We start from the raw sequence: 16,700 nt of genomic DNA, 5'->3' as shown, positions 1-16,700 counted from the left end.
AGCTGGGAAGGGTGGGGCAGCCAGCTGTGGAGCAGCAGGATGGTGCTGGGGTGACTGGGAGATGCCACCAGACCCTGATCACTGCACATACATAAAGACACATAGGTTACATGCAGATCGTTATAAAGGAGTGCAAACTAACACAAACAGGATTTCTCTATTTTCTCGTAGTTTTTGAAACATCCATAAACATTTACATTTTAGTAGACACTCATCCAAAACAACTCACAGGATCACATAGGGTTAAGTGCATTGCTCAAGGGCACATAGGTGGATTTTTCACCGAGTCAGCTCGGTGATTCGAACCAGCGACCTTTCAGTTACTGGCCCAACGCTTTTAACCGCTAGGCTAACACACACATTATCATCATCAGCAGCAGGGCAAGGCAGGGCCATCATCTCCACACTCTGGTCACGTGTTCTGGCCACACATCTGGTGCACCATCTGTATCTCTCCCCCCTACGTGAGCTGAGAGGGAGAAGAAGGGGGAGGGGAGGTCATTTTGGGTGTAAATATGCCCTGGACCTTTCCAGACACATCTGGACCAGACAGACCGGGTATGCAGGGTGTGGTGGGAGCATATTGAACCTATACTGCCAATACAGTAAATACACAGATATTCAGAACAAGGAACTCACAAAGCAATCGTACAATATTATCTGGCTATATCCATACATTTGGAGAAGAGACATTTGAAAGAAAGACACTGTATAAAAATTCTAACAATTTATTGTTGCAGTTTTTCCAGTGACATACTGTACCATTTAACATCACAGTGACACTTACAGTAACAACCCCATCATATTGGCTACAGGGTGCTGAATGAAAAACAAAACATTAATTACAAGATATGTACTACAGTATACCAAGGTTAGTATCTTTGAGGCTGACTGGAAATCAATGATATACTTCTCTTCTCTGTAACATGTGAATGGTGTCCATGTAGTAATAGTGTATCAAGCCCAAGGTTTAATAGAATAACACAACTAGTCTGTACAAGCGTAAGATGCTGCATGACATTAATGGAAATGTATCTCAAAGCCTCACAACACACTCCCTCTGAGTGTTTCATGTGATATTGTACCTAACTCACATTCGGTTGGTGGTAACGTACAACATGACAATTTGAATTACACGTTTATTCTGGGGGGGAAATGGCTTACGTCATTGTAAAGAAGACTCCATCAGACTGAAATAATCTTATGTGGGACTGATTATACTGAATGTACGAGTGAGTCTGATTGGACAGTCTGTGGTCAAAGCACTCCCCCAGACCCATAATGGGAATATTCAGTATGGACATAATGTTCATAAAGTTGCAAATAAAAAATGTTATGTATCGAGCAGACACTATTCTCCATCACATGGAACAGAGATCTGTGTCGGATGTACATTAAGACATATGTTTGGAATTTCGCCCAACTGAATAAAGCTCTTAACCAGCTGTCCAATAACAGAGCACACTGAAGCGTCAAGGCCATATTCTGACAACAGATACTGTAGATGCTACTGACTTTAACCTTTAGGAGTAGCAGGGGGCATTGGAAGCATTCAGGTGCCCTATTCATAAAGCGTCTCAGAGTAGGAGTGCTGATCTTGGGTCCATGTAGTCCTTCACACTGTGATCGCCAAGTAAAAACTGATCGCAAATCAGCTATCCTAAACAGACACTTTACGAGTTTGGGCTCAGCGCGGTTTTACATACATACAGTGCATTCGGAAAGTATTTACACACCTTCACTTTTTCCATATTTTGTAACGTTACAACCTTATGCTAAAATGGATTTAATAAAATAAAAACTCAATCTACACACAATACCCCATAATTAAAAAGAGAAAACAGGTTTTTAATAAACATTTGCAAATTGTTTTTTTTTTTTTTTACAGAAATACCCTATTTACATAACTACTCAGACCCTTTGCTACTGGACTCGAGATTGAGCTCAGGTGCATCCTGTTTCCATTGATCATCATTGAGATGTTTCTGCAACTTGATTGGAGTCCACCTGTGGTAAATTCAATTGATTGGACATGATTTGGAAAGGCACACACATGTCTAAGTAAGGTCCTACAGTTGACAGTGCATGTTAGAGCAAAAACCAAGCCATAAGGTAGAAGCAATTGTCCGTAGAGCTGAGACATTTCTGCATCATTGAAGGTCCCCAAGAACACAGTGGCCTCCATTCTTAAATGGAAGTTTGGAACCACCAAGACTCTTCATAGAGCTGAGCAATCGGGAGAGAAGGACCTTGGTCAGGGAGGTGCCTAAGAACCCAATGGTCATTCTGACAGAGCTCCAGAGTTCCTCTGTGGAGATGGGAGAATGTTCCAGGAGGACAACCATCTCTGTAGCTCACCACCAAGCAGGCCTTTATGGTAGTGGTCAGAAGGAAGCCACTCCTCAGTAAAAGGCACAGCAGCCCGCTTGGAATTTGCCAAAAGGCACCTAAAGGATTTAAGATTCTCTGGTCTGATGAAACCAAGATTGAACTCATTGGCCTGAATGCCAAGCGTCACATCTGGAGGAAACCTGGCAGCATCATGTCGGGATGTTTTTCAGCAGCAGGGACTGGTAGACTAATCAGGATCGAGGGAAAGATGAATGGAGCAAAGTACAGAGATCCTTGATGAAAACCTGCTCCAGAGCGCTCAGGACCTCAATACTGGGCAGAAGGTTCACCTTCCAACAGGACAACGACCCTAAGCACAAGACAGGAGTGGATTCTGGACAGGTCTCAAAGTCATTGAGTGGCTCAGCCAGAGCCTGGAGTTGAACCCGATCGAACATCTCTGGAGACCTGAAAATAGCTGTGCAGCGACACTCCCCATCCAACCTGACAAAGCATGAGAGGATCTGCAAAGAAGAACCGGATAAACTCCCCAAATACAGTGGGGCAAAAAAGTATTTAGTCAGCCACCAATTGTGCAAGTTCTCCTACTTAAAAAGATGAGGCCTGTACACTTCAACTATGACAAAATTAGATGTTTTTTCCCAGAAAATCACATTGTAGAATTTTTTATGAATTTATTTGCATATTATAGTGGAAAATAAGTATTTGGTCAATAACAAAAGTTTATCTCAATACTTTGTTATATACCCTTTGTTGGCAATGACAGAGGTCAAACGTTTTCTGTAAGTCTTCACAAGGTTTTCACATACTGTTGCTGGTATTTTGGCCCATTCCTCCATGCAGATCTCCTCTAGAGCAGTGATGTTTTGGGGCTGTTGCTGGGCAACACGGACTTTCAACTCCCTCCAAAGATTTTCTATGGGGTTGAGATCTGGAGACTGGCTAGGCCACTCCAGGACCTTGAAATGCTTCTTACGAAGCCACTCCTTCGTTGCCCGGGCGGTGTGTTTGGGATCATTGTCATGCTGAAAGACCCAGCCACGTTTCATCTTCAATGCCCTTGCTGATGGAAGGAGGTTTTCACTCAAAATCTCACGATACATGGCCCCATTCATTATTTCCTTTACACGGATCAGTCGTCCTGGTCCCTTTGCAGAAAAACATCCCCAAAGCATGATGTTTCCACTCCCATGCTTCACAGTAGGTATGGCATTCTTTGTCCCCCAAACACAACGAGTTGAGTTTTTACCAAAAAGTTATATTCTATTTACCAAAAAGTTCTATATCTGACCACATGACATTCTCCCAATCTTCTTCTGGATCATCCAAATGCTCTCTAGCAAACCTCAGACAGGCCTGGACATGTACCGACTTAAGCAGGGAGACACGTCTGGCACTGCAGGATTTGAGTCCCTGGCGGCGTAGTGTGTTACTGATGGTAGGCTTTGTTACTTTGGTCCCAACTCTCTGCAGGTCATTCACTAGGTCCCCCTGTGTGGGTCTGGGATTTTTGCTCACCGTTCTTGTGATTATTTTGACCCCACGGGGTGAGATCTTGCGTGGAGCCCCAGATCGAGGGAGATTATCAGTGATCTTGTATGTCTTCCATTTTCTAATAATTGCTCCCACAGTTGATTTCTTCAAACCAAGCTGCTTACCTATTACAGATTCAGTCTTCCCAGCCTGGTGCAGGTCTACAATTTTGTTTCGGGTGTCCTTTGACAGCTCTTTGGTCTTGGCCATAGTGGAGTTTGGAGTGTGACTGTTTGAGGTTGTGGACAGGTGTATTTTATACTGATAACAAGTTCAAACAGGTGCCATTAATACAGGTAACAAGTGGAGGACAGAGGAGCCTCTTAAAGAAGAAGTTACAGGTCTGTGAGAGCCAGAAATCTTGCTTGTTTGTAGGTGACCAAATCCTTATTTTCCACCATAATTTGCAAATAAATTCATTAAAAAATCCTACAATGTGATTTTGGGATTTTTTGTTCTTTTTGTCTGTCATAGTTGAAGTGTACTGATGATGAAAATTACAGGCCTCTCTCATCTTTCTAAGTGGGAGAACTTGCACAATTGGTGGCTGACTAAATACTTTTTTGCCCCACTGTACATACCCAAGAAGACTCGAGGCTGTAATCGCTGCCAAAGATGCTTCAACAAAGTACTGAGTAAAGGGTCTGAATACTTATGGTAATGTCATATCTCCATTGTGTAGATTGACGAGGGGGAAAAAACTATTTATGTTTTAGAATAAGGCTGTAATGTAACAAAATGTGGGAAAAGTCAAGGGGTCTGATAACTTCCCTGAATGCACTGTATATCTCAAGTCAGAATTCAGCCCCACTCACAGGTCATGTTCTGCTTCTGCTGCCCAAAGAAATGTTTCAGCACTGATGCTTCAATGCAGATGGGTGTTCTCTGTTTGTTTTTGAGGGCTTTCTGTGTACAATCCATTCATAAAACCAAGGCATCCGATTTGTTCACCCCAAGAACATATTCTTTGTACAAGTCACTGAAGAAGCAAAGAGAATTCAGGGGGAACAAATAAAAGAACAAACAAAATGGGGGATGAATAGAATGTCATCACAACAACAAAAAATGACATCAATAGACATAGTTCAAGAGAGAGAAAAAACAAAAACAATATTCAACGATAGTCTCCAAATTCTTATACAAAGTTAGCTTAATCTAAAAAGCATAAAATTGATTTTTACATCACACATGTTGACCTTGACATGTACCATGGCCTAACAGAATTTTGTTTCAGATGCAAGATCTCCTCATGCCGCCCACCCCCTCCCATTGGCATTATTGCTTCTTATGAACGGGGGGCTATTGGATGGAGAAACATTGCACTACATGAGTGTGAAGTTCAGTTCTGTACAATTCTGTCCTGTTATATCCCAAAAATGAATGTAACTTGTTATTTTTGCCCATTTCACCATCTGCGGGGCTCTGTATAAGGCAGCTCTGTTTCCTTTTAAGGCATCGCTGCTTTGAGACTAACACAGACCAGAAGCGAAGTGATGGAAGTGGACAAAATCATCTCATTATCGACATTAACAAAAATTACACTTTTCACATAAGGACCACAAAGTGTGTGCGTGTGTGTGCGTGTGTGAGAGAGAGGGTGTCTCAGTGAGCTGCAGCCGAGTTTAGAGGTTAGAGGTCAGAGCAGGGCTCTTGTTGACTGCCATGACCATCTCTCATTGCTGGTAATTTCCATATTGACCCTGTGGAGGAAGGAAGAAAGTACTGTAAATGGACACATCTTAATGACTTCTCATTCTAACGTCTGAACAAACAGGCATTTACTTGAGAAAAGCTCATATTTATATATCTAAATAGGATGCAAACAAGCACATCTGTGGTAGCTATCAACCTTATGTCACAGATGCAGACTATTCCTGTCTGGCTGCATTGGCTGGATTTAACCAGCAGGTGGCAGCATGGCCTCAGAAAAGCTCATGAAAGGAGGGACGCAACTTCTTATTAGTATTCTGCAGCATTAAGCAAAATGCTGCTCTGTGACTTGTGCATTTAATATGATAGGAGGGATGTTTTTTGTTTGTTGGTATTTTAAAGGTTCATTTCTAAACAGGGGTCGAAAGTGGCTGCTCTTTAGGAACAATTGTCATTAGTTACATATTTAAGATTTTCAGTTTCAATTTGACTATTACTTTGATCAGATACTATATCTACACAGTGCATAATTATTAATAAATGATACATAAAACATTTAAATGCAGTTAATTGCATGAAAAAAAATATGAATATTAACCAAAGTATGGAGAGTTGTATTTTTGATTTTGTCAATTCCAAAACATCTACATTTTCTCAAGTTCCCCTACAGATTGTGCTTGTTATATTATAAGACCTCAAGCATAAAGTTCGACCCCTGGTTACAAAAAGACGTAAAGAAATCAGATGTTTAAACAGAAGACAGGAGGAGAAACATAACAAATGCAGATCAAGGCTAGGCGAACAGGTCAAACGTCCAGATTTGACGTTGAGGTGACGTCTTCACAGCAACCATTACCTTTGCTTCTTACAGAGCTAGTCAGGGGTTCAAATCCCCGGGTCTTTATTTCCTCATGTGTCCCTGAATATTCAAAGATAAAGAATCAAAGTGTAGCTGTGGCCTCCGCAAAGGACCACAGAAAATACAGGGCAACACGTAGCTCTCCCCTCCCTGTCAACACTACCAAAGGTCTATGTTACATTTGGGGAGGAGAGATTCTACATTACCCTGCTCTGCTCTGACTTGCTGTATTATTCAAGGCAATATATCATAAACTCTTTTCCACTCACAACTCAACTGTGAAGGCAGGTTTCTCTTAACAGAGGAGAACCATATTAAGCTGTAAGCTGGCTAAACACATCAAACCGTTTAAGGAATTATATATTAACCTCCCCATACAACGTCAGCATGCACAAGACACCCACTCCTCCCTGGTCTCTTGCTTATGGACACTCCCTGAACCCTGGATAAACTAAATGTTATATCTCATCTTTAACTTCTATCCATCTTTAGCCAACATACAAGGACACAGTAAGACCTGCCTACTCATGGGCTCATGCTCACCTGGTCGTAGCCTGGGTATGGGCGTTGTTGCTGGGCCTGAGGGGGGCCGGGCTGGGGGCCCCGGTAGGCCCCGTACTGCTGCCCCTGGCCCTGGGGGTAACCCTGAGGGTACTGGCCTGGAGCTCCCTGGGATGGACCTGGTGGACACACATAAATCAAAGGTTATGGACATCTGACTGAAATATTACATGTACATGAAGATACTGTTCTTCACAACGACATTATTATAGACATTGTCTGTTCAATCATCAAACGTACAGTGTCTGGGAGCATAAACAGCATGCTAGATTCCCAGATATTGCTGTTCGATGTCAATCATTATGACACGTCGTATTCTTGCACAATTGAGCGCTTCAGGGGAACTCAGAGTCAATCCACCTCTATCTACCCATGAACACAGGTCCACTGACAGGCAGACCGACAGAGGCATGGCAGAGAGAGAAACTAGTGGGTCGTATTAGTTGGGCCCTGGGCCATTCGTTGAAGTTTGGCTCCACACTAACACTGGCCTACTCTTCTCTGTAATGAGAGTCAGAGAGTCTGACTAACTGCAGCCAGAGCTGTAGCCAGCACCAGGGACGGGGCTGGGTGTTAAGTCATCTAATGCAAGGAGACATCAAGGAGATTCCGTGGGCCTTCATTAGAGAAGCAGAGCCTCATTAAAACCCATTTCATCGGACAGCCTCTGAATACTACCGTTGCACTGGTGTTACCGTACCGCCGCATAGCGCCGTGCTATCAGGCATTCCAACGGCTGATCAGTGATAGGATGCCTGACTGACTGGGGCCAAAAGAGAGTCAAAAGAGAGCCACGCAACATCGTTAGGGCGCTCGTAATGCCAACGCCGCAAAGCTTAACTTAGAGGGGGCCCGCCTGCGAGAGTGAACGAGCGTGGCAGATGGAGCCTACCTCACAGCTTCTGCCTCTCTCCACCAGCTCATTACTGACATGAGAGAAATGCCTCTGGCTCAGAGAGAAAGAGAGAGAGCGAAAGCAGGAGAAGAAGAGCTGACAGGATTTTAAAAACGAAGGGGAGAAGGCCCACTCGCACACACTGCCATGGGCGGTTACCCATAAGCCTGACCTTTCCTTTCTCTTTCACTCACTCTCTCACTTTCTATAACAGTGACTAGGCCTGTACAGTGACCCACCGTAGTACTAGAGGGACACCTAACACAGCACATTGTCTGCCAGCTCCCTCTTCTGATCAACGTGCCAGTGTCTGTAGTCTTGACTGTGCTGCTGCGACATTGAAAGTGCACAATGTCAATTAGGAAAACAGTGGCGTGGTACAGTAAACATACAGGAGGCGCTGGGTTGGTGCCATTTGGAATCAAGGACTGATGTTTCAAGACAACTAAATCAAATGGTGCCTCCTACAGGATGAGTGTGGACTGACAGAGAAAGAGGAAGTCAAAGGGAGACTGAGTATTTCCACCCACCATAACCCTGTTGCTGTCCAGGATAGCCCTGCTGTCCGGGGTACTGCTGCTGTGGGGGGTAGCCCTGCTGTTGAGGAGGACCTTGCTGGTAGGCCTCCTGCTGCTGGCCATACTGGGCGTTTCCTATAGGGGGGACAACAGAGACATTACAGTACCTGTGACATTACAGTATCTGAACCAGGCTCGACGACATAACAGCAGACAGCACAGCAGTGCTTAGTGTGGCCAGAATCAGGGTTGGGGTCCATTCCATTTCGATTCAGTCAACTCCGGAGGTACACAGAAATTCCAATTCAAAATGTTGTTTGGAATTTCAGTTTACTTCCTGAGTTGACTAAACTGAACAGGAAATTGACCCCAACCCTGATCCGAATGTTTTGAAAACACTGATTTAGGCTGTTAACAAACAAAGTTAACAAACCATGATCTTTTTCATAGGGGGACTGTTGGTTGGCTGCTGGGTCTCGCTCTGGCAGACAAGACAAGAACCACAGGAGAAAAAGAACCAACACTGTGAGCACGCCCATTGAAACATTAAGTTTTGTTTTTAATATACAGAATTGTTATAGTGACACCTTTTCAGCATCCTTACCTGACACCTGCTATGAGCCGTAAAATAAAATAAAAGCTTGAACGACAACGTTTATGAGAAATGAAATATTTGTGAGTGAGAAACCAAGAATGATAAAAAAGTTTTTAGGAAGGCAGAAAACAGAGCAGACTCAGGAAGCTTCAGCCGCTCAACTCAACCTCCCTTAACCTGAACTGAGCTGGCCAGGGAAGGCTAATTGGGAGAAATAATACCGGTGTAGAAAGTGTATTTTAGGCATGTTAATTGTAAAAAACTAGCATTTAGGCTACTGCAGTTATTGAACAAAATAGCCTTAGCAACAAAAAAAGTTGCATTAGTTATATGGCTTTAGCATAGCTTTCTTTTTCCCTACATACATTTTTGTGAAACTACAACGATACCTCCATGGTAGTATTGTTCTGAGAAATCAAAGTGTTGATCAGGAAACGGTGGCTAAAGCAAATCGTACTCACCATCACCTATAGCATTACTTCACAGGGAGATAGGAGACATGTTATTTCATGTCCATTTTGGAGGAGGTAGAAGTCAATGGGGGGGAAATTCGGGGGATTAAGATATTGTTATATACGCATAAACATTTATTGTGCTTCACACAGTGTCTCTGTGCGTTGAAATGTTCAGAAATATAGTTTTGCAAAAGTTTAAAGTAATCATGGGAGAAAATAAACTACTTTCTTTTGAGAATATACATATTTTTCCAAAACAATATTTAAAATCCTGTAATTCCCATCAGAGTACAACCTAGCTATTGGAGACTGCTGTGTCAACGTTCCAAAGGGAGTAGAATGTAGAAAAAGGTGTAAAAAGGTGATTGACACATGCAAGAGAAAATTATTAATTTGAGAATACTTGTTTATGTTGATGCTATGACACAAAATCACTATGAAGGGGTTGGAAATCACTGGGGAAATCATCCCAGTCCAACTAATCTCATTTTCCGCCATGAGACTTTAACACAACATCTGACAAATCTGCTAACTCGTGTGTGTGTGTGTGGGGGGGGGGGGGGGGGGGGGCTTCTGCTAAAGTAGGACCTCTGCTTCCGCTAAAAGCACGACCGGAGATCAACTTCCAGGATTGAATCGCTGTATGCATTTGGAGTCCCACCATGAGAAGATCAGGGTTCGACAGAATAACTAGCCGACTAGCTATTTGTTTATCGACGACGCACAGTCCTAAATGGGACGGTGGGCGGGAAAACCGAACATCAGAGCTTCCTTCAGGCCAGACTTACAGAGCACAGTGACTAATGTCCAACTGAAGTTAGAGGACTTTCATTCTCTACTTCCACAAATGTTCTAGATAACCGCGTAGGAACCGAAATACACCGTCGACGCTCAGTATAAGGCTTGGGTGTGAGGTGGTGCTGAACGATCCACTCCCTTAGCTGATGGACAGGGTCACCATCTGTCACACAATGTTGTTTTGCTTTGTTACGCTCTCCATCCTCTGTCCTTCTCCATGCCTCAACACAGCTCCTCTAAGTGAACCTTAGACAGGCAGAGGTTTGGTTGGTTCTACGAGCGAGCAAGCGGTTGGTTGGATCTCCTACCTTCTGAAGCTCCCTGTCCTGCGTGACTGTACTGGTCCCCATAGTTGTCTTCCTGCCCTGGGTACTGCTGAGGGGGTCCTACACACACATACGGCAAACAACACACACACAGGTAGATTCAAGGTGTTGTTGGGGGGGTAATTTCGGCGAGGAAGTTGTAATTTTGGTCGCTTATTTGCTAGAGAACTCCTGTGTGAGTCTCGTTGGTCACCAAACTACAGTTTAGTAGTGCTGGGACTGACAACCTTTAGGGCACCTGGGTGAGTGTTCCTTCTATGGTTATGGGGCTACCTGCGTCTGTGAGCCACGACAGTGGAAGTGAAAGATAGCTCCACTGAAAGACGAAGAGGAGAGGAGGTGGCAGCCCTGTGTAAAGTCAAACCAAGCGCCTTGCTCTTGGCTCAGTGGTCCACTCTGTGGAGCGGAGCATACCTTGCTGTGGGGGTCTGTAAGGGGGCATGGGCCTCTGCCCCATGACATGGTTGCCCGGGTTGACCTGACCCATCATGCCCATGGGATTCTGCTGGCCCTGGTAGTGCTGCCCGCCACCCCCAGGGGGCATGTTGTACTGCTGGGAGGGAGGCTGCTGGTGCATCATGGGGCCTGGGGTGGGAACAACACAAATACACACAATATTTCATTACAGAACCCAATTAGAAAAATAATAATAATAATAAAATGCTCTATGGGTGGATGTCATCATCAATAGAAGGACAACTGAAGGTCCAGTGTGAGAGGTGATAAGGTCTATCAATTATACACCCCCCCTTTCCTGTACCTTGGTTAGGCTGCATGTTCATGTTGGGCCGGGGGCCGTAGTTGCCCATGGGTCCCTGTCCCTGGGTCATGTTCATCTGTCCCTGGGCAGGCATGCCCTGAGACGAGGGCACAGCGTGGTTGTAGCCGCCCATGGAACCGTGGCTGCTGGGGGGCATGTTCATGGCGCCACTTCCGGGCATGTTGGGAGGCTGGTTGGGGCCAGGCCCGGGGCCCTGCATGGGCATGTGATTGGGCCCTGGGAAAAAAGGACAGACCATTTAACTTTCAGGATGATACAGTGCCTTGCAAAAATATTCACCACCCTGGCGTTTTTACTATTTTGTTGCATGACAACCTGTAAATTTTTTTGTTTGTATTTTTCTCCTCAATTTCATGGTATCTAATTGGTAGTAGTTACAGTCTTGTCTCGTCGCTGCAACTCCCGTACGGACTCGGGAGAGGCGAAGGTCGAGAGCCAGTCTCCCTCACTCCGGAACACAACCCAACCAAGCCGCACTGCTTCTTGAAACAATGCCCATCCAACCCGGAAGCCATCCGCACCAATGTGTCGGAGGAAACACCGTACACCTGGCGACCGTGTCAGCGTGCACTGCGCCCGGCCCGCCACAGGAATCGCTAGTGTGCGATGAGACAAGGATATCTCTTCCGGCCAAACCCTCCCTAACCCGAACGACGCTGGGCCAATTGTGCGCCGCCCCATGGGCCTCCCAGTCGCGGCTGGCTGTGACAGTTCTTGGGCTCAAACCCAGAATCTCTAGTGGCACAGCTAGCACTGCGATGCAGTGCCTTAGACCACTGCACCACTCGGGAGGTGACAACCTGTAATTTAAATGGATGTTTATTTGGATTTCATGTAATGGACATACACAAAATAGCGAAATGAAAAACAATTACTTGTTTCAAAAAATTAAAAAAGGAAAAGTGATGTGTGCATATGTATTCATCCCCTTTGCTATGAAGCCCCAAAATAAGATCTGGTGCGACCAATTACCTTCAGAAGTCACATTATTAGTTAAATAAAGTCCACTTGTGTGCAATATATAAATAAATAAATAAATAAATAACCCACTATTCCTAGGCCATCATTGAAAATAAGAATTTGTTCTTAACTGACTTGACTAGTTAAATAAAAGTTCAAATAAAATCAGGGTTGGGTTATAAAAAAAATCTGAAACTTTGAACATCCCTCAGAGCACCATTAAATCAGAGGCAACAAAGAGACCAAAGAAAACCCTGAAGGAGCTGCAAAGCTCCAAAGTATCTGTCCACAGGACCACCTTACTCCACAGAGCTGGGCTTTACAGAAGAGTGGCCAGAAAAAAGCCATTGCTAAAAGAAAAAAATAAGCGAACACATTTGGTGTCCGCCAAACGGCATGTGGGAGACTCCCCAAACATATGGAAGAAGGTACTCTGGTCAGATGGGACTAAAATTGATATTTTTTGGCCATCAAGGAAAACGCTATGTCTGGCGCAAACCCAACACCTCTCATCACCCCGAGAACACCATCCTCACAGTGAAGCATGGTGGTGGCAGCATCATGCTATGGGATGTTTTTCATTTTCAGACTCTGGGAAACTGGTCAGAATTGAAGGATGACGCTAAATACAGGGAAATTCTTGAGGGAAACCTGTTTCAGTCTTTCAGAGATTTGAGACTGGGACAGAGGTTCACCTTCCAGCAATACAATGACCCTAAGCATACTGTGAAAGCAACACTTGATTGGTTTAAGGGGAAACATTTAAATGACTTGGAATGGCCTAGTCAAAGCCCAGACCTCAATCCAATTGAGAATCTGTGGTACGACTTAAAGATTGCTGTACACCAGCAGAACCCATCCAACTTGAAGGAGCTGAAGCAGTTTTTCCTTGAATGGGCAAAAATCCCAGTGGCTAGATGTGCCAAGCTTATAGACACATACCCCAAGAGACTTGCAGCTGTAAATGCTGCAAAAGGTGCTTCTACAAAGTATTGACTTATGGGGGTGAATAGTCTTGAACTGCACTGTTGGTTAAGTGCTTGTAAGTAAGCATTTCACGGTAAAGTCTACACTTGTTGTATTCGGCACATGTGACAACGTTTGGTTTGATTTAGTTATGCACACTCAAGTTGTTTTTTGTGTGTCTTATTTCTCGTTTCACAATAAAACATATTTTGCATCTTCAAAGTGGTAGGCATGTTGTGTAAATCAGATTATCCAAACCCCCAAAAATCTATTTTAATTCCAGGTTGTAAAGCAACAAAATAAGAAAAATGCCAAGGGGGGTGAATATGTTCGCAAGCCACTGTATATTACCATACAGTACAGAGATTAAGATGGAACTGTTAAATTAAAAGATTCTCTCCCGAGAAAGTATTTTCTCCCTATACTAATATTTACAACCATGTGTGCTGTATAGAGCCTTGACAACTGGTAATAATTGCCATAACAAAGTAGACTAAATGCTCAGTCTCCCTCACTCAAACGAACATGCATATAAAGCACAACCACAGTGAAGTGGAGTCCAAGACCACCTAGGAACATAAAGCGAAGAAACAGTCAGATGCACAATTATACCCCTGAACTAGCTGCACTGGGAGCCACATTGGAAACGGAATTACAAAGAAAACACTACAAAAATGTATGTGGTCACCATTCATGTAATACATTAAATATATACATCATTGGAGAACCATTTCATAGTCATCACAGGTACATTGTTTCCCCCATTTGAATCTTACAGCAACTGCAACTTACAGCTTTTCATGACTTATGGGCAGGGCAGACCATATGATAAGCTATTACATTTTTTGAAGTGCAACCTGGAATGAAAATGTAAGAGGACCAGTGCTTCTATAGTGAAATAAATCTCACATCTGTGCCGTTTGCGAGCGATGTTGTTAGGCTACATTGTATCGTTGCTTCTTCTTCAGAGCGCTCTAGTGAGAAACAACATACTTTTAACTTCGCAGAGAGAACCACGAGATCTTCAGGTTTAGCATCCACACATTTTTGAATGATGATGTTTGTGGTGAAGGGGGTGATTAAATGTACATTATACAACGGGCGAGTCTAGTCCTGAATGCTGATTGGTTAAAACCGCATTCCAGCCAGTGTCTATTCCACAAGTTACCAGCCAGCGGCTCACGTTGAAATGCCCATTTTCTTTGTTCCATCTGACTGTACAATCCAGTCTCATCAGCCCAGCCAGGCAATTATAAACTTGATCTCCACTATAAAAAGCATCTAGACATTACCTCACATTTCTTTTAGACTAACATGTAGTTTAACAGCAGAGACTTGTATAAACCTTGCTGTCTGTCTCTCCGACCTTTTCAATTGTGTTTCAATATGGAATTGCGATCTCCATCGTCCCATATAAAGTGACCGTGTCCGAATGAGCCTTACAGCAAATTGAGCTGGTTGTCATAGCAACATCAAGTAGACTGGCTAAATCGATATTTTGTTGCCAAAACTAAAACGGATGAGTGGAATATTTCTTTAGATTTTTTTTCGGCAGCATGACTATGGATGAATGGGAAAAAGAGATGGCAATAATACCCAGGCATGCAGATTTGGAGGATACTGCATTGAATGACCTAGAGAAAAGCAGCGACAAAAAAAAGATACAAAAACACAGTTAAGAATACAAACTGGGCTGTGTGTTGCTTTGGGGGCTGGCTAGCAGAGAAGAAGAAAAGGTTGTGGACTTCAAAACTGTCACTAAGAGTTTAACATCCTTCACCTATAGTTTTATGGAGATGTACAAAATGGGAAGGGGGAGCACAACAGCATAATACCTGGCACTCCGTGGTGGGCTCAACTGGTTTCTAAATGACCCACCCATTGGTCGTAGCTGGTGCCTTATGAAGGACACCCGATTTACCACCCAGAATCATGTATTTCTGGGAAACATTAAACAGCTAAGGCAGCAAAGCAAATATTTCACAAACAGACACCCTCCCATCACCGATAAGGACATGGCCCAGCTCCACAACTCCCAGGGTCTGAATCCCGGTACACCAAGGGGTCTGGTCCAGAAAGTGTGGTTCAACCTCCAGTTACATCTGGGTCGAAGAGGAAAAGAGAGGAACTAAAGCCCAACTCATTCCTCGTAAAAACAGACGAGAACGGTCTAAGGTATGTTATGCATAGCCTGTTTGTGTTATTTCTAAGTTGCACTCGTAATTAGGCTATTGGAAAACAATATTATAACAACGCATTCTCTCTCAGATACGCCACTCTCGCATATAACGAGGCAACAAAGAATCCACTGGACCCAAGGGAGAGGGGCAGGGAGTCCAAGACGGGATTCATGTTCGAGCAGCCAGGGAACCAACTATGCCCGGTGGCATCACTGGAAAAATATCTATCGAAATGCCCAGAGAAAGCCCTTCAATTTTATCTCCGCCCAAGGAGAGGAGTGTGTATCGGGGACTCGATCTGGTACACATCAGAGCCGATGGGCGTGAACTATCTGGCAGCACTTCTACCCAAGATCTGCAGGGCAGCGGGAACAACTACATACACAAATCACAGCATCAGGACCACGACAGTCCAGAAACTGGCCAATGCCGGTTTAGAAGCGAGGGAGAATGTTAGTGAGTGGGCATCAGTGAAAATCTATCTACAACACAAAATCCTTGTCTACATGTGTGTATAGTTCATATGTTATGTGTTTGTGCCTGTGTTGCTTCACAGTCTCCACTGTTCCATAAGGTGTATTTTTATCAATCTTAAAAAAAAAAAAAAAATCTGATTCTACTGCTTGCATCAGTTACCTGATGTGGAATATAGTTCCATGTAGTCATGGCTCTATGTAGTACTGTGTGCCTCCCATAGTCTGTTCTGGACTTGGGGACTGAAGAGACCTCTGGTGGCACGTCTTGTGGGGTATGCATGGGGGTCCGAGCTGTGTGCTAGTCATTTAAACATATAGCTCAGTGCTTAGTTTCAACATGTAAATACCTCTCACAAACACAAGTAGTGATGAAGTTAATCTCTCCTCCACTTTGAGCCAGGAGAGATTGACATGCATATTATTAATGTTTGCGCTCTGTGTACATCCAAGGGCAACCCGTGCTGCCCTGTTCTGAGCCAATTGCAATTTTTCCTCTTTGTGGCAACTGTTAAGGTTGAGCAGTGCTTTATTATGGACAGACTTCTCCCCATCTTAGCTACTGTTGTATCAATATGTTTTGACCATGACAGTTTACAATCCAGGGTTACTGCAAGCAGTTTAGTCACCTCAACTTGCTCAATTTCCACAATATTAATTGCAAGGTTTAGTGAATGATTTGTCCCAAATACAATGCTTTTCCCCCCTGAAATACCAACTTATTCCATGCCACCTACTCTGAAACCAACTGCTATTTCAGATGCTTGGTAGCTGACGTGTAGTGTTGAGTCATCCGCA

General features: G+C 43.9%; 1 protein-coding gene across 29 annotated transcripts in view; it reads right to left on the bottom strand.

The window, feature by feature from the left end:
* Positions 1-714: 714 nt before the first annotated feature.
* LOC110508643 (SS18 subunit of BAF chromatin remodeling complex) overlaps positions 715-16,700 on the bottom strand; it is a 26,327-nt gene continuing 10,341 nt past the window's right edge. For 5 of the 29 annotated variants that reach the window (XM_090225535.1, XM_090225533.1, XM_090225534.1 and 2 more), the window contains 6 exons: positions 11,303-11,539; positions 10,957-11,127; positions 8,381-8,503; positions 6,938-7,074; positions 6,392-6,454; positions 715-5,585 (listed from right to left, as the gene is read on the bottom strand). In XM_090225535.1, the coding sequence (XP_090081661.1) occupies positions 6,437-6,454; positions 6,938-7,074; positions 8,381-8,503; positions 10,957-11,127; positions 11,303-11,539 (686 nt within the window). In that variant the 3' untranslated portion in view covers positions 715-5,585; positions 6,392-6,436. Of the gene's footprint in view, positions 5,586-6,391; positions 6,455-6,937; positions 7,075-8,380; positions 8,504-8,801; positions 8,850-10,524; positions 10,603-10,956; positions 11,128-11,302; positions 11,540-16,700 lie in introns of all 29 variants that reach the window. The other 24 variants (XM_021589311.3, XM_090225520.1, XM_090225521.1 and 21 more) reach the window with 7 other exon arrangements.

Source organism: Oncorhynchus mykiss, chromosome 28 (genome assembly GCF_057628025.1).
Source record: "Oncorhynchus mykiss isolate SJ-2025 chromosome 28, ASM5762802v1, whole genome shotgun sequence".
Taxonomy (NCBI): domain Eukaryota; kingdom Metazoa; phylum Chordata; class Actinopteri; order Salmoniformes; family Salmonidae; genus Oncorhynchus; species Oncorhynchus mykiss.
This window is presented reverse-complemented; position numbering and strand designations above follow the sequence as displayed.